We start from the raw sequence: 22,616 nt of genomic DNA, 5'->3' as shown, positions 1-22,616 counted from the left end.
AGTAATAACCTACACCCGTGGTTTCTCCATTTATTCTTGAATCGTCTGAACTGAACGCTAAACGGACGAAGCGTCGCATGTAGGACAGGAAGAAGGCCTGCACGTTCGATACTGGGTTTAATTACGGGGTTTAATTACATTTAAACCTCTAGTGGAAATAATACATCGTTAACCTTGATTTCAACGTTCATGGACGAAAAAAAAACAGTGGTACAGAAATATTTATGACGCAACAACAGCATGATTTCTTTGGCGTTTAGAATCTTTTTTACGTGTTTGCCTTATATCATTTAGATTTATTTAATTAGAAAAGCGATTAAGCAAAAGCCTAGGCCTATACATTTCCAAAAGCAACCATTAAATGACCTTGAAAAGTAAGTATACGGACTAGGAATAGCCTACAGGGATGAAACATTGAATTGGATCTACAGACCTATCTCTAAAAATTAACATCCGCCTATGAAGTGAAAATGAAATATTGTGAAAACAGCTGTCATGTTTAAGGTGCCTATAAAGCTAATGTGTAATGCGCGTGTATGTCGAAATCCGCCAATAGAAGCGTTACACTGTTTAAAATAAAGGCTCTTCAGTGGTCCTCTTAAATTGAGCAGATAACCATGAAGAAAATGTTTGCTGCATACGGTTCTTGAGTTGGCTTTAAAACTTTCTTGATGTTGCATTTTATGTTCTTCGGATGTTTTTTAACAGTGGAGTTTGCTATTTTAAATTATCCATACAAAACATTTTCTAGAACCAGAGGATAAAAATCTCTAATAGGTCCTTAAATGAGTCTTCCGGGGATTTATCTTGCATCTTTTCGACCACAAATAAAATTTTGATTTTGTGATGTGTCATTTTGAAATTTAAATGTATATTAAATATTGCTTATAGGGTTAAAAGCTTGCGGCCTGCATCTTAATTACTAAGAACCATTAACACCCAGATTGTATTGTAAAAATAAAATGTAGACAGATGTTAGACAACCATTTCGTGTCTGAAAATAGACCTGTAAAGATTTAGAAGATATTTTGCCTTGGGTAATAAACGTGTTCTGATGGATGGAAATGTGAAATGGCAAATATTGAGTAAGAAGAGAGAGAAAGAAAAAAAAGAAATGTGTTAAGTGAATGTGATTTATTGACAAGCTAAAATTATTTACACGTATAAATACAATACAAACGTACATGCTCAATATTTTCAGTAAGGACATATGACAAGTGTCACTTTCTAGAGGACCAACTGCTGTGGTCCTGAACGTTCAGAAATTCAAGAAACCAGTGCGTTCTGTTTAACTCGGTTGTCACTGTAGGCCTCACAGCTTTCCTATCCACATTCTTAATCTTCTCCTGAAGACATCGTGTCCCCACACAGGTTTGCGCATGAAACTACAGTATGTGACATTTTAAAAGCATTCTCTAAATAGACAGTAAATGACAAAAAGACGTTTCATCAGACCTCAAGTTGTGTGTTAGAGTTTTAAACTATCCATAACACTCAACAATATTCAATATTAGGCTCTTTTGCGCAACACAGAATTATGGAAGAACGCAATTAAATATTAAAGCTCAGTTTGGCCGCATTGATGCGTCGGCTCGCCTCCACACGCGCGCTCTCGCAAGAACTGAACGAAAGAAAAATGAGAACTGTCGTGCATCGCAAAGCACGAACTACATGCGTTGCGCTGGTCTGTCATAAAAACAATCATTGATGATATTTGCCATCTCTCTTGGCATTCACCGCGTGCCTTAATTGTATGGACATTTAAATCAAGGTCCGCTGTGAACACGAAGAAAAGCAGGCCTGTTTGCAACCACAATCTTCAGAACCGCACCACTATGCTACAGCAAAGATGCTGCACCAAAATGTCTACGTCCTCCTCCGACTGGTGCATCATCAGCATCCAACATTGCACAGAGCATCATGCATCCTTAAAGCATCTGTACATCACATAATAATTCAAACAAGCGCTCCCATTTATTACATTACCTATTTTTTTTCGAATGTGATATTTCCACAGGACAGTACTTATCTCTCCATCATGTGTTGATGCAACATAAGGCCCGAGTGATGGCAATAAAAAGAAAGCGTTCAGTGGCTTGCTGCAGTTGGTCCCTTGCTCAACTCCCATGAGATATATATTGGGGGGAAAAAAACAGTAGAGGGCCCATCTGGCTCCTCACCAGCTTTGTCAAGTCTTGCATACACTAAAATGCTAATGACCTAGATAGCTCATGCAAAATGCAGCAGAGGTAAGAAAGAAGGGGGAAACTGGGGGACTAAACCAGAGACACCGCCGCCTCTTGTGGGGGGTCCGGCGGGGTATATGTTAGAAGGTGGGGGCAGTTGAAAGCACCTGCATCAGAAGGGGGTTAACTAAATATTGGGAAAAAAGTGGAGGGGACCATTTGTCAGAGCCAACCTTGCACCATAGACAGAAAGGAAAATTTCCCGCAAATAGTATTTTAGCTAATTAGGCGATCCATTCATTGACTAACATTCAGTACGAAAATCAACGAACCTATTAATATAGCCTGGCATAATCTGATACAGTCGCACCTCAATGCATTTACAGTCAGCTGTTATATGCGCTATAAGAAGGAAAACAGAAACATGCTCTAGTAACACGGACGCAGTTGGTTGACATTAACAATTTGTACAAATAATGCACATTGATTTAATCAAAACTTACACAAATACACCTTGCGAAGCAGGATATAAATAATAGGTTTTTATCCCCCGAGATAATAATTGTCCATATATCCAGTTTGGGGAAATGTCCACAAGGCAGTAGGTGCAGAAGAGCGTTCTTCCAAAACCATTAAATGTTCCGCATCCTTTTGCGCACCTTGATGTTGTAGGATGCGACATAAATCATTTCCGCTTACTGTGTTGCATCACTCAAATTTCTTCGACATTAACGAAAAAAAACAAGAAAGCAGGAAAAAAACACACACACACTAGAAGCAAATAGCCAGAGCTGAAGGTTTCTGTGCTCGTAAGCAGAGTCGGTCATCATGTGAAATGGTGTGATGCAGAGCGCGATCTGAGAGAGAGGAGGAGAGCAGCCCAGTTTATCACACACACTGAAGCTCTCCGTCCTGCTCCTCTGTTCCCTTCCCTTCTGAGAGGATTATACTCTGGTGGAAAGAGGTGGCATCTGTCGGGTTACTAAACATTTGACGTTTGGAAAATAGTTTCTGCACGTTTCATGATGCACATGTTTTTTTTTATGCCATCGTCGTGATTTCTAAAAAGCACTTTTTTATTTCTATTATTTTCTCAATGTGCAATTCGTGCGCAGTACTCAAACTAGTTTATAATCTGAGCAAGAATAAAAATAAGATTTTATTAAAAAATTTTATTTTTACATTCTTACCCCAACATAAAATGCAAAGCTCTTATGGAATGCGTATTGCCAAATATATACCGCGGGCACCTCAAAGAAATAAGATTACGGTTCATCATGATTCCATTGATCTTGTTAATATTTCGAAGTAAACGTTTTCAGGTGAAATAAATATTTTGTTAACACCGCAACAAACCCTTAGAAAGTATTAGTTCATCAAATTGTGTCCAAAAAAGAAGGCCGACTCCATATGGCCTGTCATCTGCGCGCTGAGTCCCATCCCCCACGCGCGCTCATCCCTCATGCCGCATTGATTTATTGTTGAGCACTGATTTATCTTTATCTTTTCTCATTTACTGGTCATTTTACACGAAAACGTTCCCACCGACTCCAAATCACTGATAGTTCTCACAGTTAGGGATGTAAACCCACAAAAGCTCATCGGGCTTATTTAAAAAAAATACGCAGGCCTCAACCTTTAAAATCTTCAGCGAGTTTTAAGGGAATTTGGTCATTTTTTGATGCGCCTCGCGAGGTTCGTCTCGCTCATTCCGAATTGTCTTTGTAGATAATTACCGTAAACTACCTTAAAATGTGGTGAATACGTTTGTATATAGCTTACACTTTAAACTTGAAAATAACTACAATAGGCCTAGGCTAGCCTACAATACGTAACCAAGGAAAGCACTAAAACGACATAGGCCTACTGTTCATCATCTTCTGTGGATTATCTACACTTTTGTGTTGTGTGGGTTAGTACCCGTCCATGCACTTGCTTTGAGGTCATCAGTGGTCTCCTGTTCCTGTCTTGTGTTGCAGTTTAGAGGACTGTCGTCTGCCGCACGCGTCTCGAACAAACACATTCGACACGCGGTGAACTCCAGATGGCAAAGCTTTTCAATCCACCCTTATGCTGACGACACATGGATAAAGACACTGTCTCTGAGTGCTCGCAGACAGCCAACACCTTCAAGCGCCCGGCAATATCACCCCATTAAACAAAGAAGTGGCTACTCAAGTGTCCTGTTTCTGTCTATTATTTATTGCAGATATCCCATAGTTATAAACCCTTCTTATGAATGCGCTAGGCTAAAGTTCATTCTATAAACCCATATCTTAAATTCACATAAAGTGATATTGGATTTAAGAACTGATGTAACTTTCCTAATACCTATACCATCATATATGCGCTGACAAGGAATTTAAGCGCAAAATTATAAGGAAAATCCTAAACGTAGGCTTCCACTGATACAATCACATAAACATGATTTTTTTAAAATATTACAATATATGTGTTTGTAAAGCATGTTGTGAAGTAACTATGCCCCGTGGTGACGTAATTTAGTCTACAGCATTATATAAACTCACATTAAGAGTACTAGTTTTAAAAATAATTGCCACACCACGCAGCCATCAAAAATATAAATTAAACGATGAAAAGTGCAGACACAAATGAGTAGAGTACCACTTTTTATTAAAAACAAATTCTAAGCTCATAAACCTTTTTGAATCACTGAGGAAGAAATGTCCTCAAACACACCATAATGACCAGGGAGCACAAGGTTAAAGGTAACTATAATTACAGGTAAGATTTGATTAATGCACGCTTACGTATTTACAATATATAACCGTTAAGTAACGAGCATGCGCTTGTGCAGTCGTTACACAAGTGCATCGCGTGCAGCGTGTTTGTGCTCATGGTCGCTCGGACTTCAGTTCGTTTGATTTGGCGTAATTTTGTCCAAAACAGAATGGGAGAAATGTCCTCCAAAATACGAATGCCGTCTTCGGAGGAAGCGCTACCTGGAAGGCAGCAGAGCATGAAAGTGTCAGGTATGGCATTGTGAATTTATCTTTCTAAGTTCACGTGCAAATCCGCTGTCAAAACAAGACAGAGCCTTAACGTGTTAAGACGCGATGAGATGGATACAATCTTATAGGTTACGGAACTGCAACCGAAGCTTACTTGTGCAAAAGACAGCTATGCCGGGTCTTCTGCGGTCGAGGAAACGAGGGGCTTTTTTTTGTTTTTTCTGGAACTGTGACGCGCATGCGCAGTGATACAGTAAGGTCAAATCATCATTTTGTTGTGGACGGTCAGATAGCGAATGTTTGCAGACGTTATTTACTCTTATTTGCCTAATCAATAATCAACCCCTAGATTTTTTGTTATGAGACCTTATAGAAAGACCATCTTATTTAGCCATTTTCTCTTTTTCATTTTCATAATTCTTCTCCTTAAAGTACCATTTAGGTGAAGGACAGTGTTTTCAAAGTAAGTCTTTTTTAACTGAGTAATATCTCCAACAGTCTTGGCATTAAATATTCAATATCTTTCTCCTCAGAGGCAGGAGTACAGAGTAGTAAAGGGCAATAAAAGGCACACTTGCAGTGGAGCAGTACAGCTGACTCAGGCTCTTACATAAAAATGGAAATGCTGCTTCAAGTAGTGTGAAGAGCTCTGATGGGAACAGGAGGCCTGCTACGAATCCTAAATCACACCGTTTGACATAATTCAAATAAAAAAATAAAACATCTAGTTAAAATAGTAAGTAGTTATTTAGCAGCACTTTTATCCGGTGTGAATTATAAAGTGGGTACAGTTGTTAAAGGGACAGTCATCCTGGGATTAAAAGAATAGTTTATACCATCAATAAATATAGGTGTTTTTTTTTCATAATTCTTATACCTACGTTATTCCAAATATTTTAATATTATAATTAACAGTATAAACATTTTTTATCCAAAGTGGGTGTGATCTTTCTTTTTTTTTTGTTAAGGAGCATTCCTCCTGGAGTTAAAATAATAATTTATTCAATTTATATATATATATATATATATATAATTTCTTTCTTTTTTTTCCACACCCTCATCTTGTTCCGAAACCTTTATATTTTTTTTCCTTGGAGAAATTGCATGAGCAATGCATGGGTTATTTCTTTTTCATATGGAAAGAAAGGAGCATGCACAATGTTTTACAATTATCCTTTTTTTGTTCCACTGAAAAATAACAGCATATGTTTAGGCATAATAATGATAGAATTTTCAGCATTTTTTGAGAAACTATCCCTTTTAAAGTGCATCACTTGTCTTGCTCAAGGGCACAATAGTGATAACAAGGCCTGTTTCTTGCGAACTAGCAATTTTCTGCCTTTTAGCCTTGGGCTATAGCCATATTCCTTGTCCTGTCCTCCCAGCAGCAGGTCCGAGTGGACATTTCCCTTCGAGTTTTGGAGATATTGCCTTTGCATTAATTTTTCAATGAACAGCAGTGGACTTAAATTATAAAGGAAGCTTTAGATTAGGATGATTGGATATTGTTGTAACTCTGCCTAGAAGTTAATAAGTATAAAAATATAGAGTTTGCAACACCTCGCTCTCAGTAGCATCCGCAGACTGCTTGACATGCGACTCACATCGGTGTTCAGTGCAGTGGCATGAAGCGAGCCCATGCAGGGATCCACGCCTTCAGACTGCAGAGAACTGATTATCAGCACTCAGCTCTCAAGGCTTCCCTTGGCAACGGGACTCCACCACGGAGCTGGAAGGTTGCCAGGTAACACTCTGCAACACTGACACATGCGTGTCTTGCTTTGAAGATGTAATGAACCTGGTTGAAGGTTATGGACCACAGAACAGATGGAAGAATGAGATCAGAGCTTAGGGCAGTGCGATGTCTCTTTGAACACGAGTAGCTCTTACAAAAATCTTTGTGGGCATTTAGCTCACATGGTGAGGAAACTGGTTCAGTTCTTTCAAGTTCTGGAGTTGGTGTGGTCTTTTGGAGTGGGATTGTACTACTTTTTAAAATTTGTATTAATATGCAAAAAAATATTTCCCACTAGTTGAAATTGCTTGAATAATTAAGATTTAGTTTTCTCTGTATTTTGAAAGAAGTCTCTTATTCGCATGAAATTAAAGAATTATCAGAAAAAAAATTACACTTTAAAATAACCGTTTTCTATTTGAATACATTTTAAAATGCAATTTATTCCTGTGAGGGCAAAGGTAAATTTTTAGCAATCATTTTAACTATTCATTTTCGAAGAATCTTGTGACACTGAAGACTGGAGTAATGATGCTGAAAATGTAGCTTCACCATCAGGGCCGTGCAGAGACATCTGGAGGGAAAAGTTGCTCAGAGTATAAAAGGGGAACATGGAAACAAGGCTTTAATTAGGGCTTTGCTCAAAATATCAATGCAGCAATATACTGTGAAGCATTTCTTTCTGCATATACATGTATCGATATGAATGCTTCTCTATTAATACTGCAGCAAATGCTGTGACGCAGTTTTGAAAAAGAAACAGAACAGAAAACACCTTTAAAAACACCATAATAATTTAGAGTATGAGAAAATCAGCATGAGCCTTTTTTTAAGGACCTCTATGTCCTTATTATTTTTAAGGACCTCTATGTTTAAAAAAATTCTGTAGTAATAATAATAGAATAGTTTTTAGTTAGATAACATAAAAAAGACAAGATGCCCACTAAACTTTTCTCAATCAATCAGCAAGAACAAAGATGAACAGACACCTTTGTAACTATGTGTTAGCTACATTTAAAAATTATATATTTTAATTTGAATGAAATGTAAATTCGTCACCTGCACTTTATTTGGTCAGGTGTGTTCACAAGCAAGTGTTAATAAGAGAAAGGATAGTCTGTGCATTAAGTTTTTTTCGTATCTAAAACGAGGCGATGTGAACATCATAGATGGCTGAACACTCTCATGCAGTGTATGTTTCATTCTTACTCGAAGCCGGAGAGAAAGTTCAAAACGGACTCATAGAAGTAATAACTTTTGATGTGCATGATCTGCTGTAGCTGAGCCGAACAAAAAACAGAAACATTTTGACTGATGAAACATGAAGAAAATAGACACATGATTGCGAAAATATATGGTTAATGTGTGTTTTTCAAGTCATCTCCAGGTAATAAATATATACAATATGAGTAATGCAGTGCTAATCGACATATAATTAAACATATTTGCTGCATTATTTTGTGATAAAAGTGGGGAAAAAAGTGTTTGCAGTAGCCTACATAAATCAATCATAAAATTGTCATTGGGAAAATATTGGAAAAAATATATTATAGAATACAAATGATTGGTTATTGTCCAGCAGTGTATTTGATTTCTTAGTCAATTAAAATAAGAGATAAAAAATGAATAAAATCTGTCACTCAGACAATAATAATAATAATAATAATAATTAATTAACTTATTAATTAATGAAATCGTCAGGTCATCATGTGGATCATTTTATTTAAGGCTAAATTATAATTCCTTAATTTTACTAATAGTTATATTGGTAAGGCGTTAACAAAAAGCAGTTTAATAAAAAAATAGCCTTGACAAAAGGGCACTTTGGGCATCAAGGGGAAAAGGGGCATGTGCTCAAGCACAGGCAAGCTATTTCCAGTATTTTCAAAAACAACTTTGGACCCCGTTTACTTTTATTGCATTTACAAAAAAAAAAAAAAACCTTTCAAGTGCTTTGTATATATAGACAATAGACATTTTAATTTGAAACAGACAAAAAAAAAAAAAAAAAAAAAAAAATATATATATATATATATATATATATATATATATATATATATATATATATATTAATCTGGGTGGATGCTTGACCTTAACAAGAACTAAATGTTTTGATTCAGTGTAAAAGTATATTTTACAATTAGCAGGCAAAAATACAGATAAAACTAATTAGTGGAATTTCAAATAGTCAGTCAGTCAATTAGGTAGTACAGAATAAATGTTTCACTTGAAAAAAAGATTGCTCATGCATGTCTAATAACGGTGTTGTTGTATTGAAGCATGTGGTCATATTAAAGTTTGTCAGTGTAATATAGATCAACCACACTAGTTGTTCATTTGCCATAATAAATATAATAAAACATTTTGTGGCAATGCACGGTTTGGTTTCTATATAAGTGAGGAAGTTTGTTTAGGGAGGGCGTCCTTGGGGCTGTCCCGCTTTGGCACTGCATCCCTGCCATGTCCCCAAATATGGCAGTAGTAGCACAGGAGGTGCTTTTTGGCACATGGAGAATGATCGCGCCACTGAAAAGAAGAACAGCAGCAGGATTTTCCCCAGATTTGAAAGTGAATAGGTGAAACACAGAGCAACTCTTGAGTGCCAGTGGCTAACAACGGATGGAGCAGATGTGTGGCTGAAGGAGGGACGTCGGAGGTGTGGGGACCCCGGGGAGATTTGGATGACAGACATTCCAATGTCCTTGCGTGTGTGCATCTGGCGAGGGAGAAGGGGGGACCGAATATGGATGAAGGTGGCAGGGAATGGCAGAGAAGAGAAATTTATTTATTTCGAAAAGAGCCTAAATTGGCTCTTTTCGGGGGGAGCAGGGGGGCCCACAAGCAGACACAGGCTGGAGCTCCGCCAGGGTTTCACGGGAAAGTTGCCATGCCGGGAGTGCGGGAGCACGGAGAGGGAGAGGAATGGAAGAGAAAAAACCCAGGCGAGACTTGGCAGGGTTCTATCGCAGCTCCCTTTGTCTGTTTGCTCAGCTTTTGCGCAAAGGAAATCAAAAATACCCTGAGTGCAGGAGCTCAGCTTCAGTGCTAAAAAACAAAATCTTAAAAGAAAACGGCATTATATTTCGCTGGAAGCTAGGACAAAAGGACAAATATTGTAATCAATGAGCCGTTTTTTGAGAATTCTGGATAATTTCCGTTTTTTTGGACTGGATTTTTGAAGTTGTTTGCGCTAAGAGATGATCATGCGTTTTCAGGGGTCTTTGTTATCTTAACCGCAAATGAAGATGCATCTGACTTGTTTATGTTCTCACTTATGGCTTTACTATTACTGGAATTACAAACGGCAAGTGCCAAAGAAACCTTTGCACCTCTACGATTGGACTAAAAAGTTTTGTTTTTACTTTCATAACTTCTAAAACTTAGGGCCAGAACCAAGACGATTCTTTCCTAGGTGGGAAATGGATGTTTTTGTCTTGGAAGAAGATTGGGGACACTTTCCAAGTGTCCTCATTAATGGTCTTCTTTCTTTGAGGTGTTTCTCCAGAAAAGTAAAACCATATTCCAAAGGCTGTATGCATTTGAACATGCTTACATCAATGAAGGCATGAGGAGACTGTTTTGTTTTGAGGTGATATTCCAGTCTTCTAACTATTAGGAAGTTTGATGCTGTACAAGAAGGAGATGAACTGTTAGTCAGCCATTTTTGGTGCTCAAAAGCTTGCGGTCAACAAATGTCTGGAGTACAAAGAAGGCCTTGATGTTGATTTCCTAACATCTGTAAGTGGCGTCTCTTTCAAGCCAAATAATGCAGTATTATCTCATATTAATATTGATGCTGATGAGTCACTGTTAGAACGGTCCGTTGTTATTATCAGTTTATCATATTTATTAAGATGTGATGTACTTTGAGGTGAGTATGATTTCCTCTGATTCTTGGTCTGCTTTTTTCATACAACCTTTTGTAGTTCATGCCTGTCCATTATCCTTTATTGATTTTATAGGTTCCTCTTACCAACCTTTATACTAATATACTGTTTTTTTTTTACACATTGGCATTGCTTATTGTTATTGGAGGATTCTGGCTACATCGGCAGTCTGCCAGTTAATAACTGTGAAAAGGGCAAGAACAGAGAAGAGTCAGAGAGAGATTTTGTTGATTCTGTGCCAGGCTGATAGAGCACGTGCATTATAATGTTTGGCGTTATAGTTTGATATTATGGGGTCTGAACAGGCCTATTGGTTTTCTATCAATACTCAAAACTTGCAAAGGCCTAAACTTTTTTTGGTGGAATTTCAAACGTGGACATTTCATCTTTAATCACTAGTTTTCACTGTTCTGTGTGCCATTTCTGATTTGTTTTATGAAGTAGAAACATTTTTTCCCCCCTTTTTGCTACCAGCATCTCAGAACAGCTGCTTGGGCAACTGTAAAATGGCAGTTGGAAACTCTCCATTGCTTTCCATTTGCTAAAAAATTATTATTAATTATCAACAAGATTATTCTTATACCACCTGGATAGATCTAAATTAACAACCTTAATTGTCTTTGGAATATGTTCATGTAAAGCTAATCTGTAGAGTAGATTTAGGCATTTTTTTTAACATTTAGAGTGAAATACTACTGCAAAGCACAAAGTACCTCAGGTAAACCAATTAAAGTACGTGCAAATGGATCACAAACTGCTCTACACAACACTTAGCTGTTTTTTACAGCACACAACATTGATTAGACAGAAGAACCTTACATTTTTGAACACTGCAAAATGTAACAATTAAGTATGGTACGCTCATATTGGGGGGCATTAAGATTTTATGTTCTGAGCACCAATTCAGCATATTAGTATGATTTCTGAAGGATCACTGAAGACTAGAGTAATGGCTGCTGGAAATTCACTTTTGCCACAACAGAAATAATCTACATTTATTTTTAAATAGAAAACAGCTGTAATAATATTTCATAGCATTACTGTTTTTACTGTATTTTAATCAAATAAATGCAGCCTCGGTAAGCATAAGAAACCTCTTTGAAAAACATTGTATGTATTCAGTATTTTTATTATTATTATTTTTTTATTATTTATACTTTTTTTAACATCAGAATTGTATCATTAGTCAGAACTAGGTTCCTTAAGGTGTGAAAATTTTTTTGGTTTGAATATAAATATTATTCTTTTTTTGAGCTCTTGAGCTTTTTTCCTGTCTAAGTGACTAGTAGAACAGTCGAACCATGCATGTGCAACAGTGGCTGTAAATTATTCATGACTTCCTTTGCAGATAATATAAAACCTGATATGTTTGCATGGCTTTTCTCAGCAATACAGTTTTGAAACCTTTTAATATTTGCAGAGAAGCAGTGTGGATTATTTTATTTGATTATTTTAGAATTGTCTTTCTCTTTGCTGATCTACTGTATTGAATGTGAAGTTCTTTAGTATAAATCTATGCCAAGATCATGGTTTTGACGTCCAGCGAATGTACATACTGATAAATGGACACCTTGTAAGTCACTTTGGATAAAGGCGTCTGCTAAATGAATGAACGTAAATGTAATCTGACCTTTTTAACCCTAATGTGTACAGAAAAGGAAGACCTTGAAGTTTGATGTGATTAAGTAGATCATATAAAAATCCTGTTACACACTCCTCCTGTCTCCCACAGTGCTCTTTGCCCTGCTCAAGAACACCTCTGTCAAAACACAGTACTTGTATTGCTTTCAGCAGTCGTCTGACCTGTCTGTCTTGTCACAAATTTACAAAAGATAGTGGTTGGCTTATGTACTGGCTTAATGATTGTGTAATATTTTATTACAGACAAGGTCTTGAATTGGCTCGCACTTCATCAGCATGAGACAGCATAAAAGAAACATTCTGGGTTCAGAAGCTAGGCTCGATCAATAAAAAAATAATGTTGGCTTTTCCATCAGCTTGTAAAAATTGTGCATACAGATTTGCATTTACTATGGAAGTCTAGGACATGGGCAAGTCGTCTGGAGATAGTCCACCCCCCAAAAAAGTGTCTTCCACGTTGGGGGATATGTGTGAAAGTTTCTTTAATCTCTTTAAAAGCATTGTTAACATGAAAAATTCCTAACATTACTTGCAAATCAAATTAATTTTTTTAGCTTTTGTCTTCAGATAACAATAATATACATGCAAGAACACCAAAAAGAGAATATTTACATTAAGATACAAGTTCATCTGCTGTAGTCGTACTGCTAAAAAAAAAAAAAAAAAAAACGGATTTATACTACAGTGCAACTAAAATAATGCAAATTTTAGTATATAATTAATGTAAATTATTTTTCCGATTTCTGCTTTTAAAACCACCAGAATGCATTGTTCAGTATGATGGTCTGTGAGTTTGCTGTAATTGACAGCCTATCAAAGAGCCTTTGACAAAGCTTAGTTTGCTTTTCATTAAAGTTGCGATGTAATTGAAGTAGCGACAGATCTTTTCTTTTCGTAATGTGATTATATATAATCACATGTAGGGCAGGATTTGGTTCTATCCATCGATTGGATGGAGGCAGATGTAAAGCTCAGAATATTATAAAAAAATATATAAGCATGGTTGAATTATTCAATTTGAGATCAATAACATGCATCTAAAAAATAGATTTGAGATGCTGACTTTTGGAAGTGCTGCTGATGGGCATACATAATAGCCTTTGAAATTTCTGTCTTGCTAACTGATTGGGATTATTCCAAAACTGATATCTGTATTTTTTTAGGCCAAATGACATCTTCTTCGTTGTTAAAGCTGTGATTTATCTCTCTTTGTGCAACATGGTGGAAGTTGGAATTGCTTAGAACGGTTGAGTCCAAGAACAGAAGACGATAAATGAATATCACTGTGTTGAGTTGGTGGATTTGGCATCAGTGCTGGGTGTATGTTAAATTCCAAATCTCTCAGCTTGAAGAGTTGTTTCAAGAGATCAAAATGATTCTTTCTGAAAATGTGTTTGGATTCCTAATGCAGGTTCGCTTTGCTTTGAGGACGCAACAGTCCACCTGTTTGTCTGAACAAAGAACTGAAAGAATTAAATATATGATGTGTTCTGGGTCCTACAGTGCATTTCATTTCACTGTTTTTACCTCTGGTGAGCAAAACCCCCTTTAATCTTAGCTCCAAAGGACTGCACTGATGGACAGGTGTGGAGCGCTAGTCGCCATGTTTGATGTTGACACATAATCGTAAGATGAAGGGAGAAGGAAGCCTTTTCACTCACAAAGAGATCTCTCTCACTCCTTCACCTCTGTGGCCACACGTCTACCCGTTACCAGCTCATTAGTGAGCAGAAGGGTAAAACCCTGTCTGTCGCACATGCCCTATGTTGCAGTACGAGAGTCGTCAGTTCCATCAATCACAGTAGCGTCTAGGCTGCTATTTTTAGGAAGACTTCCAGTATGAAATGTTCTGTAGTTGAAGCAAATTTGGTAATAATGTCGGAAACATACTGACCCACCATGATTTAAGTGCTTTTTCCTTAATAAGTGCTGAGGAGACGTATAAAAACAGAATAAATACTTAAAGATTCAAATTGAATTGAACATTAATTTGTGTTGTTGAGATATATAACATGACATTAGGGGTTAAAGACTCATTTCAGCTGATAATGACTCATTTCAGATTGATAATGAGTCTCTGGATGTGTTTGTAGTATGCAAAGGTATGTACACTGGCCACTGTATGGACCATTTAAGTGTCTTGAAGATTTAATATGAATTGACACACAGCAATAAGCTGATTCATAAGGCTCTGGATGCATTCAGAATTGCGTAGTACTAAATTACCAATACTTTTTTTTTTTTTGTTGCAGTATGTGAATGTATGTACACTGCAAGATTCAGTATCAGTCGGCACACATTGTTGAGTTGATTTATAAAGCTCTGAATGTGTTCACAATTGCATAATATTACACCACTAACACCTTTTTATGGTATTTAAATGTACAATGTGCAATATGCAATTAGTATAAGACTACTATCTGCAGTGTTTGTCATGGTACACTATACTGTTTAACATACATTTTTGCAAAACAGTGGGCGGTATACATTATATACTCTGCAGCATGCCGCAAGCAGTACACTAGTATCCTTTTCCGAACAGCTTTATTTAATCACCGTGACAAAGGAAGTGATTAAGTGTTGGGCATTTTACAAAATGATAGTCTCTTGGCAGTCCTTGTGTTTGTGGTTGACTGCATGCTGTTGCCAATGGTGACAATATCAAATGAACTGGAATGAACTGAACACTTCCATTCCACAGCTGAACATGAAGTATGAGGAACACATTATCCATGTAAATATAGCTTTGTATTTGATGCGGCATTTCTTTCTAATTTTGCCTCTTCCATTCTCAACAATCTCTGTTGTTCTCATTCTCTCTAGCCCTCCCCCCACCCTCCTTCTGATTGGTGGAATTAACTCTGCAGCCTCCTGTTGTGAATAATTACTTTTGATCCAATGCGGATCTCTCTCTTTCTCAATTCTCTTTCCTCTCACCCTCTTTCAGTGTTTTCAAATTTCCCTTTTCAAAATTCTTTTAATTTTTTATCCTGGCAGTCACGTGCCTATATCACAAACCCCCTTGTAAACATATATACAGTCTGTATTGAGGTGGGTTCTAGAGTTAAGGATCTTTCCGCTCTGTTCATTTAAGCAGGAAATTATTGTGGTAGATGATAGACTGCATTGAATAGTAGTCATCACATCATCGTCAACTCTCAGCACTTCTTACTTTGGTTGTTAAAGGGATAGTACACTTTCAAATAAAATTTTGGTATGTTTTAGCTTACCTCAAGGACATCCAAGATGTAGGTTTTCTGAAGCCGTATGATAGCTTTGTGTGTGGAACAGATTGATATAGCTTGTAACATTTGTGTTGGCATAGATAAGTGTGGCACATGAAGATGCACCAGTACTAAGCACTTAAAGTCACAATGAACTGAAGTAGTGACAGATATTATCTTCTTCGTATTGTGATTTAAATCTGAGTGAAGCAGATTTAATAAGATGGTTTTTAAAAATGCACAAAAAATTGTGACTGTATTAAGCCATGTTTTATCCAAAGTATATCAGTTAATATTATAGGCGTTAAGGTTCCACTATGTGAAAACCATTTGGGGGGGGGGGGGGGGGGGGGGGTGAAATGCTCGTTTTCACTCAATATCCTGTTAATCTTGAGTACCTATAGAGTAGTACTGCACCCTTCATAACTCCAAAAAGTCTTTAGTTTTATTATATTTATAAGAGGAAGATAGTCTGTACCGATTTTTCCCGGAAAAACACGAGCGCCTAGAGGCGTGACGTGTGGGCGGAGATAAAGAATCACGAGCGCCAGTAGGCTTTCGCGTTGAGAGTGTTTGGAAGCTGTGACACAGATCCAGAGGCTGAAATTTAAGAAGAGCAGCATCAGCAAATGCGTCTCTATGTGGTATGTACTGAAACTGTATATATTTGCTTAGCGGTTTTGGAAAATGACTTTTTTTTTTTTTTTTTTTTTTTTAAGCTGTACATGTGGAAAGTGCAGTTTGATGTCAACATCGCAAGTTGTTTACTTGATGTGCTTAAGCGCTGATAGCTAAGCAGATATTTGAAGCAGTTTTACTCACCGCCTGCGCCAACACACGATCGTGACCCTTTTCCGTTGGGACTGCATTATCCTTAAGAAATAAATGATGTTCAAATCCGTCGTCAAACTGGGCCTTGTTTGTAAAACAAGCATCTTCGAAATGCAGGGAACAAACAAAAACACTTGCACAACTCCGTTAATGCTCTGTAAAAATAAACTCCATCCACTGGTCCCTTAATGCTGTTTCTCTTTTGGTAATCTGTGCAGGGTTGTCTTGCCCTGGCAACCAAAAACACACTTCTTTTGTGACTTTTCGCGACGCTCTCGCTCTGATCAGTGAAATGTTTGTGCTCAGCCTCGCTATACAGGAGCGCGCGCTGTTCCGGCAGAAATGCCCTTAGGACCCATATAAGGAAATTCCGCTCCATCTAACGTCACACAGAGCCATACTTGAAAAAATCTTTCCGAAACTTGTGACAAACCGGAATCGGAGGTTTTTTTGGAACAAAAATACTCCTTCAAACGTACAACTTAATTTTTGAAACTTTGTCCATATTTAGCATGGGAATCCAACTCTTTAACAGTGTAAAAAACTCAGTATGCATGAAATAGCATTTCACCCCCCCTTTAAAAAAATCATTTGTATTCGTATCTATTGCTATTTAGTTTTTGTTTTTTAATTATGTTGTGTCTCACTGTGGCTTTAGAGTCCACGACAAATTTCAGAGCTATGAAATATAACTCTTAACTCTACTAACTCATAAGAAATAAATGTACAGTGTTTTTTTTTTCTGTTTTTTTTTTTTTTTGGTTTTATGTTGGTTTCTGATTGGATTTTGAGATGTATTGTAATCAAAAAATTATGCCATACATCACCAGAATAAAGTCTGTTTCAGCCTAAGATTGAGTTATGACATTTTGATTAAACATTATGAGGTTAAAAAGTATAATAATGAAAGCTATGAATGGATGAATTATTCTTAAAAAAGATCTATACCATGCATTTACAAATAATTAGAATTTAAAATTTCGGTCTGTTTCTCACACAAAGCCAAATGGCTTCTGAAGACTTGAAATAGAGGGTGGAAGTCATATAAACCTGCTTTTATAGCACTTTCATTATCCTATTCTTTCTTGTCCTTTTTGAAGCTTTCATTAGTAAGGGTGGAAAAACAGCAAGAATATTCTGCTTAACATATCCTTTTGTGTTCCAGTGAAGAAAGAAAGTCATATTACCCTTACTGGAATGACATAAGGCTTAGTAAATGATGACAGAATTTTAACCTTTTAAATGAAGGTAGTAGTGATATTTTGTCTGCTCTTTCTCTTGCGCTGATCTCTGTTCTTCACTCCTGGACATCTTTTGAAAGTGGCAGGCCACCTCTGGACAGACTGAAAGGCAGAGGAATCATCATGTCCTGCGCTCTCTCCGCGTCCTTAGTGGACCACATGCCTGCACTGCTCTGTTCCGCCTGGCTGACCTGTCAAAAATGTTCTAGTCACACGAGTGGGCTTCTACAGCGTGGCTGCATGGAAATGATCTGGCACCTTCGCATAAATTTTTCATGGGCCTTGCCTTTAGATGTTCCCATTCCTTTTGAAAATCAGATATTTCAAAAGGCCCATCCATGCAGATTACCAGTGTCATTGTGGCCCTGTGGCCGAAGAGTTTGAATGTAGTGCTGCCTTTCCACCGCAGGAGCTTTACCCAGGAACTAGGGACTTTGGCTTGGTACTCGGTGTGTTTCCACCGCAGGAACCAGGAACTAAATAAAGTTCAGAGTAAAAAAATGCAGCTCAGAAAGCATAGACAGTAAAAGAAATGGACACAGCGACCCCATTGGAACTCAATTGAGACAAGTGAAGCCCATTTTTAGCGTTTTTTAGCACTTCCGTTTCTGACGCGCAGACTCAAACGAAGCTTGACGACGCCAGCAACCTGTCTGACAGATGTAAATCTTCTAAGTGGCTGTGCGTGCAAACTGCCATCGTTAATCTTGCAGAGACGGCGAGCTTGAGCGGGGAGTTCTTTGTAGTGAGTGAGCAGGAGTAAGTATTCTGATTAATTATTTTGTATAGTATTTTAAAATGTAACACCAGTACGCCATATTAAGTTAATTGCCTGCGAGCTTCTCCTCCTGTCTGTACGGTAATGCGACAGAGAGTCTAGTGGTTATGACGCAATCGTTAGCCTATTTTTTACAAAAACTGTTTCTACGGGGCCATAATGTAACATAGAAGGTAATGGAGCCCTTTATACATTGTCGTGTATCTTTAGAAATAAATAATGGACAAACGGAGTCTTTAAACGCCTCAGATGTAAAGTTATTCACTGTCAAAGTGACGCCAAAATGAATGGGAGTCAATGGGAATGCTAACGCAATTGAAGTTCTGCTAAAAGATGGCAGCCCCCAACCAACTTCAACTTCCGGTCGAGTTCCTTGCCACCTGTCAGAAAGTCCCTGCTGGCGAGGTGGTACTTTTTCAAAGTTCCGGAACTTTCGGGGGCGGGACTTTGGCGCTAAACATGCTGATTGGTTGAGTTCACGCAGCATTGGTTGAGTTCAACCACCATTTATTCGGATCAACATTTTCAAAATATTACTGTTATTGTGTCATGAAATGTAATTTTAAAAGTATTTCAGACGAGAATGTAGTTGCTTAAAACTCAAATTTGTTGTTTATTTATAAACACAGCGCCTATTTAAAAATGTGTTTTGCCGATCTCGGAGACGGTGAGCTCCACACGATCAGCGGGAGCTCAATGATCATCTATCCGAGGAGAAGCAGCCTCACCTAGGCTAGACCTTCTGATATGTGCTGCTGGCTCTGATGTGTCTTTAGTGGTTAAACATAAAATATAATTCAGCTGCGGGGTAAATCTAACAGGTCTTCTTTGATCTGTATTCAATTTATCTATATGTTAAAATGCAAATTTATATAATATTTCGTTTCATTATAATAGCTGCATATACACATATCCCTGAACTAAGTACATTTCTGCAGCTGTTATTATGCTTAAATGAAAACCAAAGGAGCCAGTGATATTTGATATCCTATTTCGTTTTATTATAAATATACAGAGAGGAAAATTACAGGATTCGCATCGTCGTGGACATCACACTCCCCAGGCGAATGCACAAAGTCTGAACCAACTACCGATGATGCATGTCCAAAATCAGCATACTTTTTTTTTTTAAATCAGCGGTACTTTGTATTGAGAAACGCGTGCAGACCTACGTCACCAGTCTATTTGCCTAATCTTCCCGGTACTTTACACCACGGTGGAAACGCAGAAAGCAACAGGTTTGGGGGGGAAAAGTTCCTGGGAGAAAAAGTTCCTGGTAAAAATGTTCAGGTTAATTTCGGTGGAAACGCGGCATGATGGAAGTTGCCCACCTGGAGCATCGGTGTCAAAACACATTGTTGTTCAAATCTGCTAACAATACCTTTCCAATCAGCCTTGAGCACCCCCAACCGCACCCCCAGATGGAAATTGCTTTAAATGTGCTGGCATATAGGATAGGTAAGTTACGTAGGAGGGGGAGGTTGAAGTGTCTTTGCAAATGCAAAGAACGTGTCGGCTGGGAACACTGGGAATTGAATTACAGGAAAGCATAATGCAATCCTTGATATCTACCTACTCTGCCTAATGAAATCAGCAGATGAAAGCACAGCTGGACCTTCTTGCAGGATATTACTATGTGAGAAAGTGCTTAGCTGGCCGAGAGAGGGGGTGGAGAATGCCAGCACCTTTGGGAACACTACGTGCATGTTCTAAAACCACTGCATGCTCTTTCCATTTCAAAAAATGGAACACTTTTGGCACTTTTGTTGGGTGATGATGGGCAGTGCAAAAACTGTAGACTTGTTAATACAGGTTTAATTTTTTAATTTATTTTTTTCTAATTTGTTCTTGTAGTATTGGCTAGTAGTGGGTTATACAATTAATATTATTATTTATCAATTATTGTAATTTATATACCAGTCAAAAGTTTGGAGTAATAAAGCCATTCAAATGTTTCTGAAAGAAGTCTCTAATACTTACAGTAAGTCTTCATTTATTTGATAAAAAATATGAAATATTATTACAATTTAAAAGAACGGTTTTCTGTTTAAATATATTTCAAAATGTAATTTATTCCAGTGATACTCCAGTCTTCAGTGTCACATGATTCTTCAGAAATCATTCTAATATAATGTATTTTTGCTCAAGAAGCGTTTCTTATTATCAATGTTGAAAACCGTTTTTTGCTGCTTTTTTGTGGAAAAAGTAGGTTTTAAGTAAAATTTGAATGGATTGAAAAATAATGATAATACTTTTATTTAGTGTAGCAAGAAGACATTATTGATCAAAAGTGACAGTAAAAACATTTTTAATGGAACAAAATATTTCTTTTTCAAATCAATGCTGTTCTTCTGAACTCTCTATTTATTAAAGAATCCTAGAAAATCTGTATCTCGTTTTCCACGAAAATATTAAGCAGCATTTGGTATTTTCAACATTGATGATAAGAACCCTTATTAATAATTGATCACCAAATAGGCATGTCACTGAAGGTGAGACTTCTTAAAATAAATCTGAGTTATTCTAGACTTTTCATTTGTGCTTCATTTATTTTGTGAATTTTTGTGGCCTGATTTAATGGATGGGGATGTTGTTGCTGACCATTTTTCATGGCAAAATCCGATTCCAATGTAGGTCTTTTCAGATCGATTGCTTTTGTTTATAGGTACAGTGAGAGGTTAAGTTTGGATTTTGGTGTTGGGGAACACCAATTATGGTACACTATGGTATTATTTGACATGACGCATTTCCACCCCTAAAAAGCAAAATTATCTTTTTTAATAGCACTTTATGCACAAAATAAAGGAAAAAGAACAGACAACTGTAATTCAGACCAGCAGGTATGGTATTGCTTATGAGGTATTTGGTGTAATACTGTGGTGCAGTAAAGTAAATGTAATATTATACCACAGGCTTTATGATATTTACTACCTCTCTCCGACAGCTTAGTTTGCTGGGTATCCTTTTGGCAGATGAGAGAGTCATAAATCAAAGAGATAATGTAATGTTGCACCTTTAGCGCACCACAACAAGGAGCAGTATCACCTTATGTAACTGACTTGCATGCTTTTAAGACTATTATCTTTTTAGCTCCCTTAATTGCAGGTAAAACAGCCGGCGCTGAGCTGCCCATTATTTTGGCAGAGGAAAACAGCTGACTGCTACATGGCACATCTTTTATTCACAGTTTCAGCTGTGCCACACAAATGCAAGTAGGAGGATGAGAGAGAACTTTAGCTTACAGTAATGACATAGCCACAAACTGAAACAATCCTCCTCTTGACTTCAAATGCGCCTTTGTCTTGCTGCACAAACATTTGAACCAAACAGAAAACACAAGAAAGTGGCCGCTTTCTTTGCCAGTTGTTTTTAGATTATGTATTTGTGGCTTCTGATTTTTTTTTAATCCTTGTTAACTTCTGAGGATTTCATCTAATTTTCTTCTTTCTTTGCGTAGCCATTAAATAATCAGCATTCAGTCCACACCAACCTTCGTGAGTGTATTTATGTGTTTGTTTACATCCCCATGCTGGCATGTTACAGAACAGTCTGTTTGCTTCTAATAAGCTTTTTGCGGTCGTTCCATACAGGCCAGACTGTCCCTGGAGGTCCTGTCCCAAATCAGGCCCCCTGACTGGGAGAAGGATGCATGCAGGGCTGACACATGAGTGTTTGGCACATGCCAGGTTGCCTGCTGGGAATACCATCCCTCCCCACATACAGCTCTCATGCCCTCATCATCCGCTCACCCGCTTGGCCTGACCGCCTCCTCCTCTGTGCAGGCTTTTGTTGAGGAATTTTCTATTTTCTATAAAATAGTTGCAAGCTAATGGATTTTTCCTTTTATTCATTGGACGTGCTGAGCGATGACTCTCTCGACACTTCTTAAAGGTGATTTACAGTTAAAGGAACTTGGGCTATTTTGTAATGATTCTTTAGCTGAGTGGGTTTTATTGCGCTACTAAGCTGTGTTATTAACAAACTGCCGATTTGGCCCATCCCTGTGGGACATGCTGAAATGCTTTCTCCTTTTCTCTGCTAGTGAATAAGGCCTTTCTCTCTCTTTGAGGCAGTCCAAAGCTTTTACAGTGTCACGAGAGAGGGTCCTGAATAGTGAGCAT

The 22,616-nt window shown here is 37.6% G+C and overlaps 1 protein-coding gene across 3 annotated transcripts in view; it reads left to right on the top strand.

Moving 5' to 3' along the window:
- LOC113051030 (mitochondrial peptide methionine sulfoxide reductase) overlaps window positions 1–22,616 on the top strand; it is a 67,648-nt gene that overhangs the window by 1,982 nt on the left and 43,050 nt on the right. Inside the window, exon 1 of one of the 3 annotated variants that reach the window (XM_026214631.1) lies at window positions 4,930–5,179. The exons of 1 other annotated variant lie outside the window; for it this stretch is intronic. In XM_026214631.1, the coding sequence (XP_026070416.1) occupies window positions 5,044–5,179 (136 nt within the window). In that variant the 5' untranslated portion in view covers window positions 4,930–5,043. Of the gene's footprint in view, window positions 1–4,929; window positions 5,180–9,697; window positions 10,632–22,616 lie in introns of those variants that run through there. One more of the 3 variants, XM_026214632.1, reaches the window with a different exon arrangement.

Source organism: Carassius auratus, chromosome 31, assembly GCF_003368295.1.
Source record: "Carassius auratus strain Wakin chromosome 31, ASM336829v1, whole genome shotgun sequence".
Taxonomy (NCBI): Eukaryota; Metazoa; Chordata; class Actinopteri; order Cypriniformes; family Cyprinidae; genus Carassius; species Carassius auratus.
This window is presented reverse-complemented; position numbering and strand designations above follow the sequence as displayed.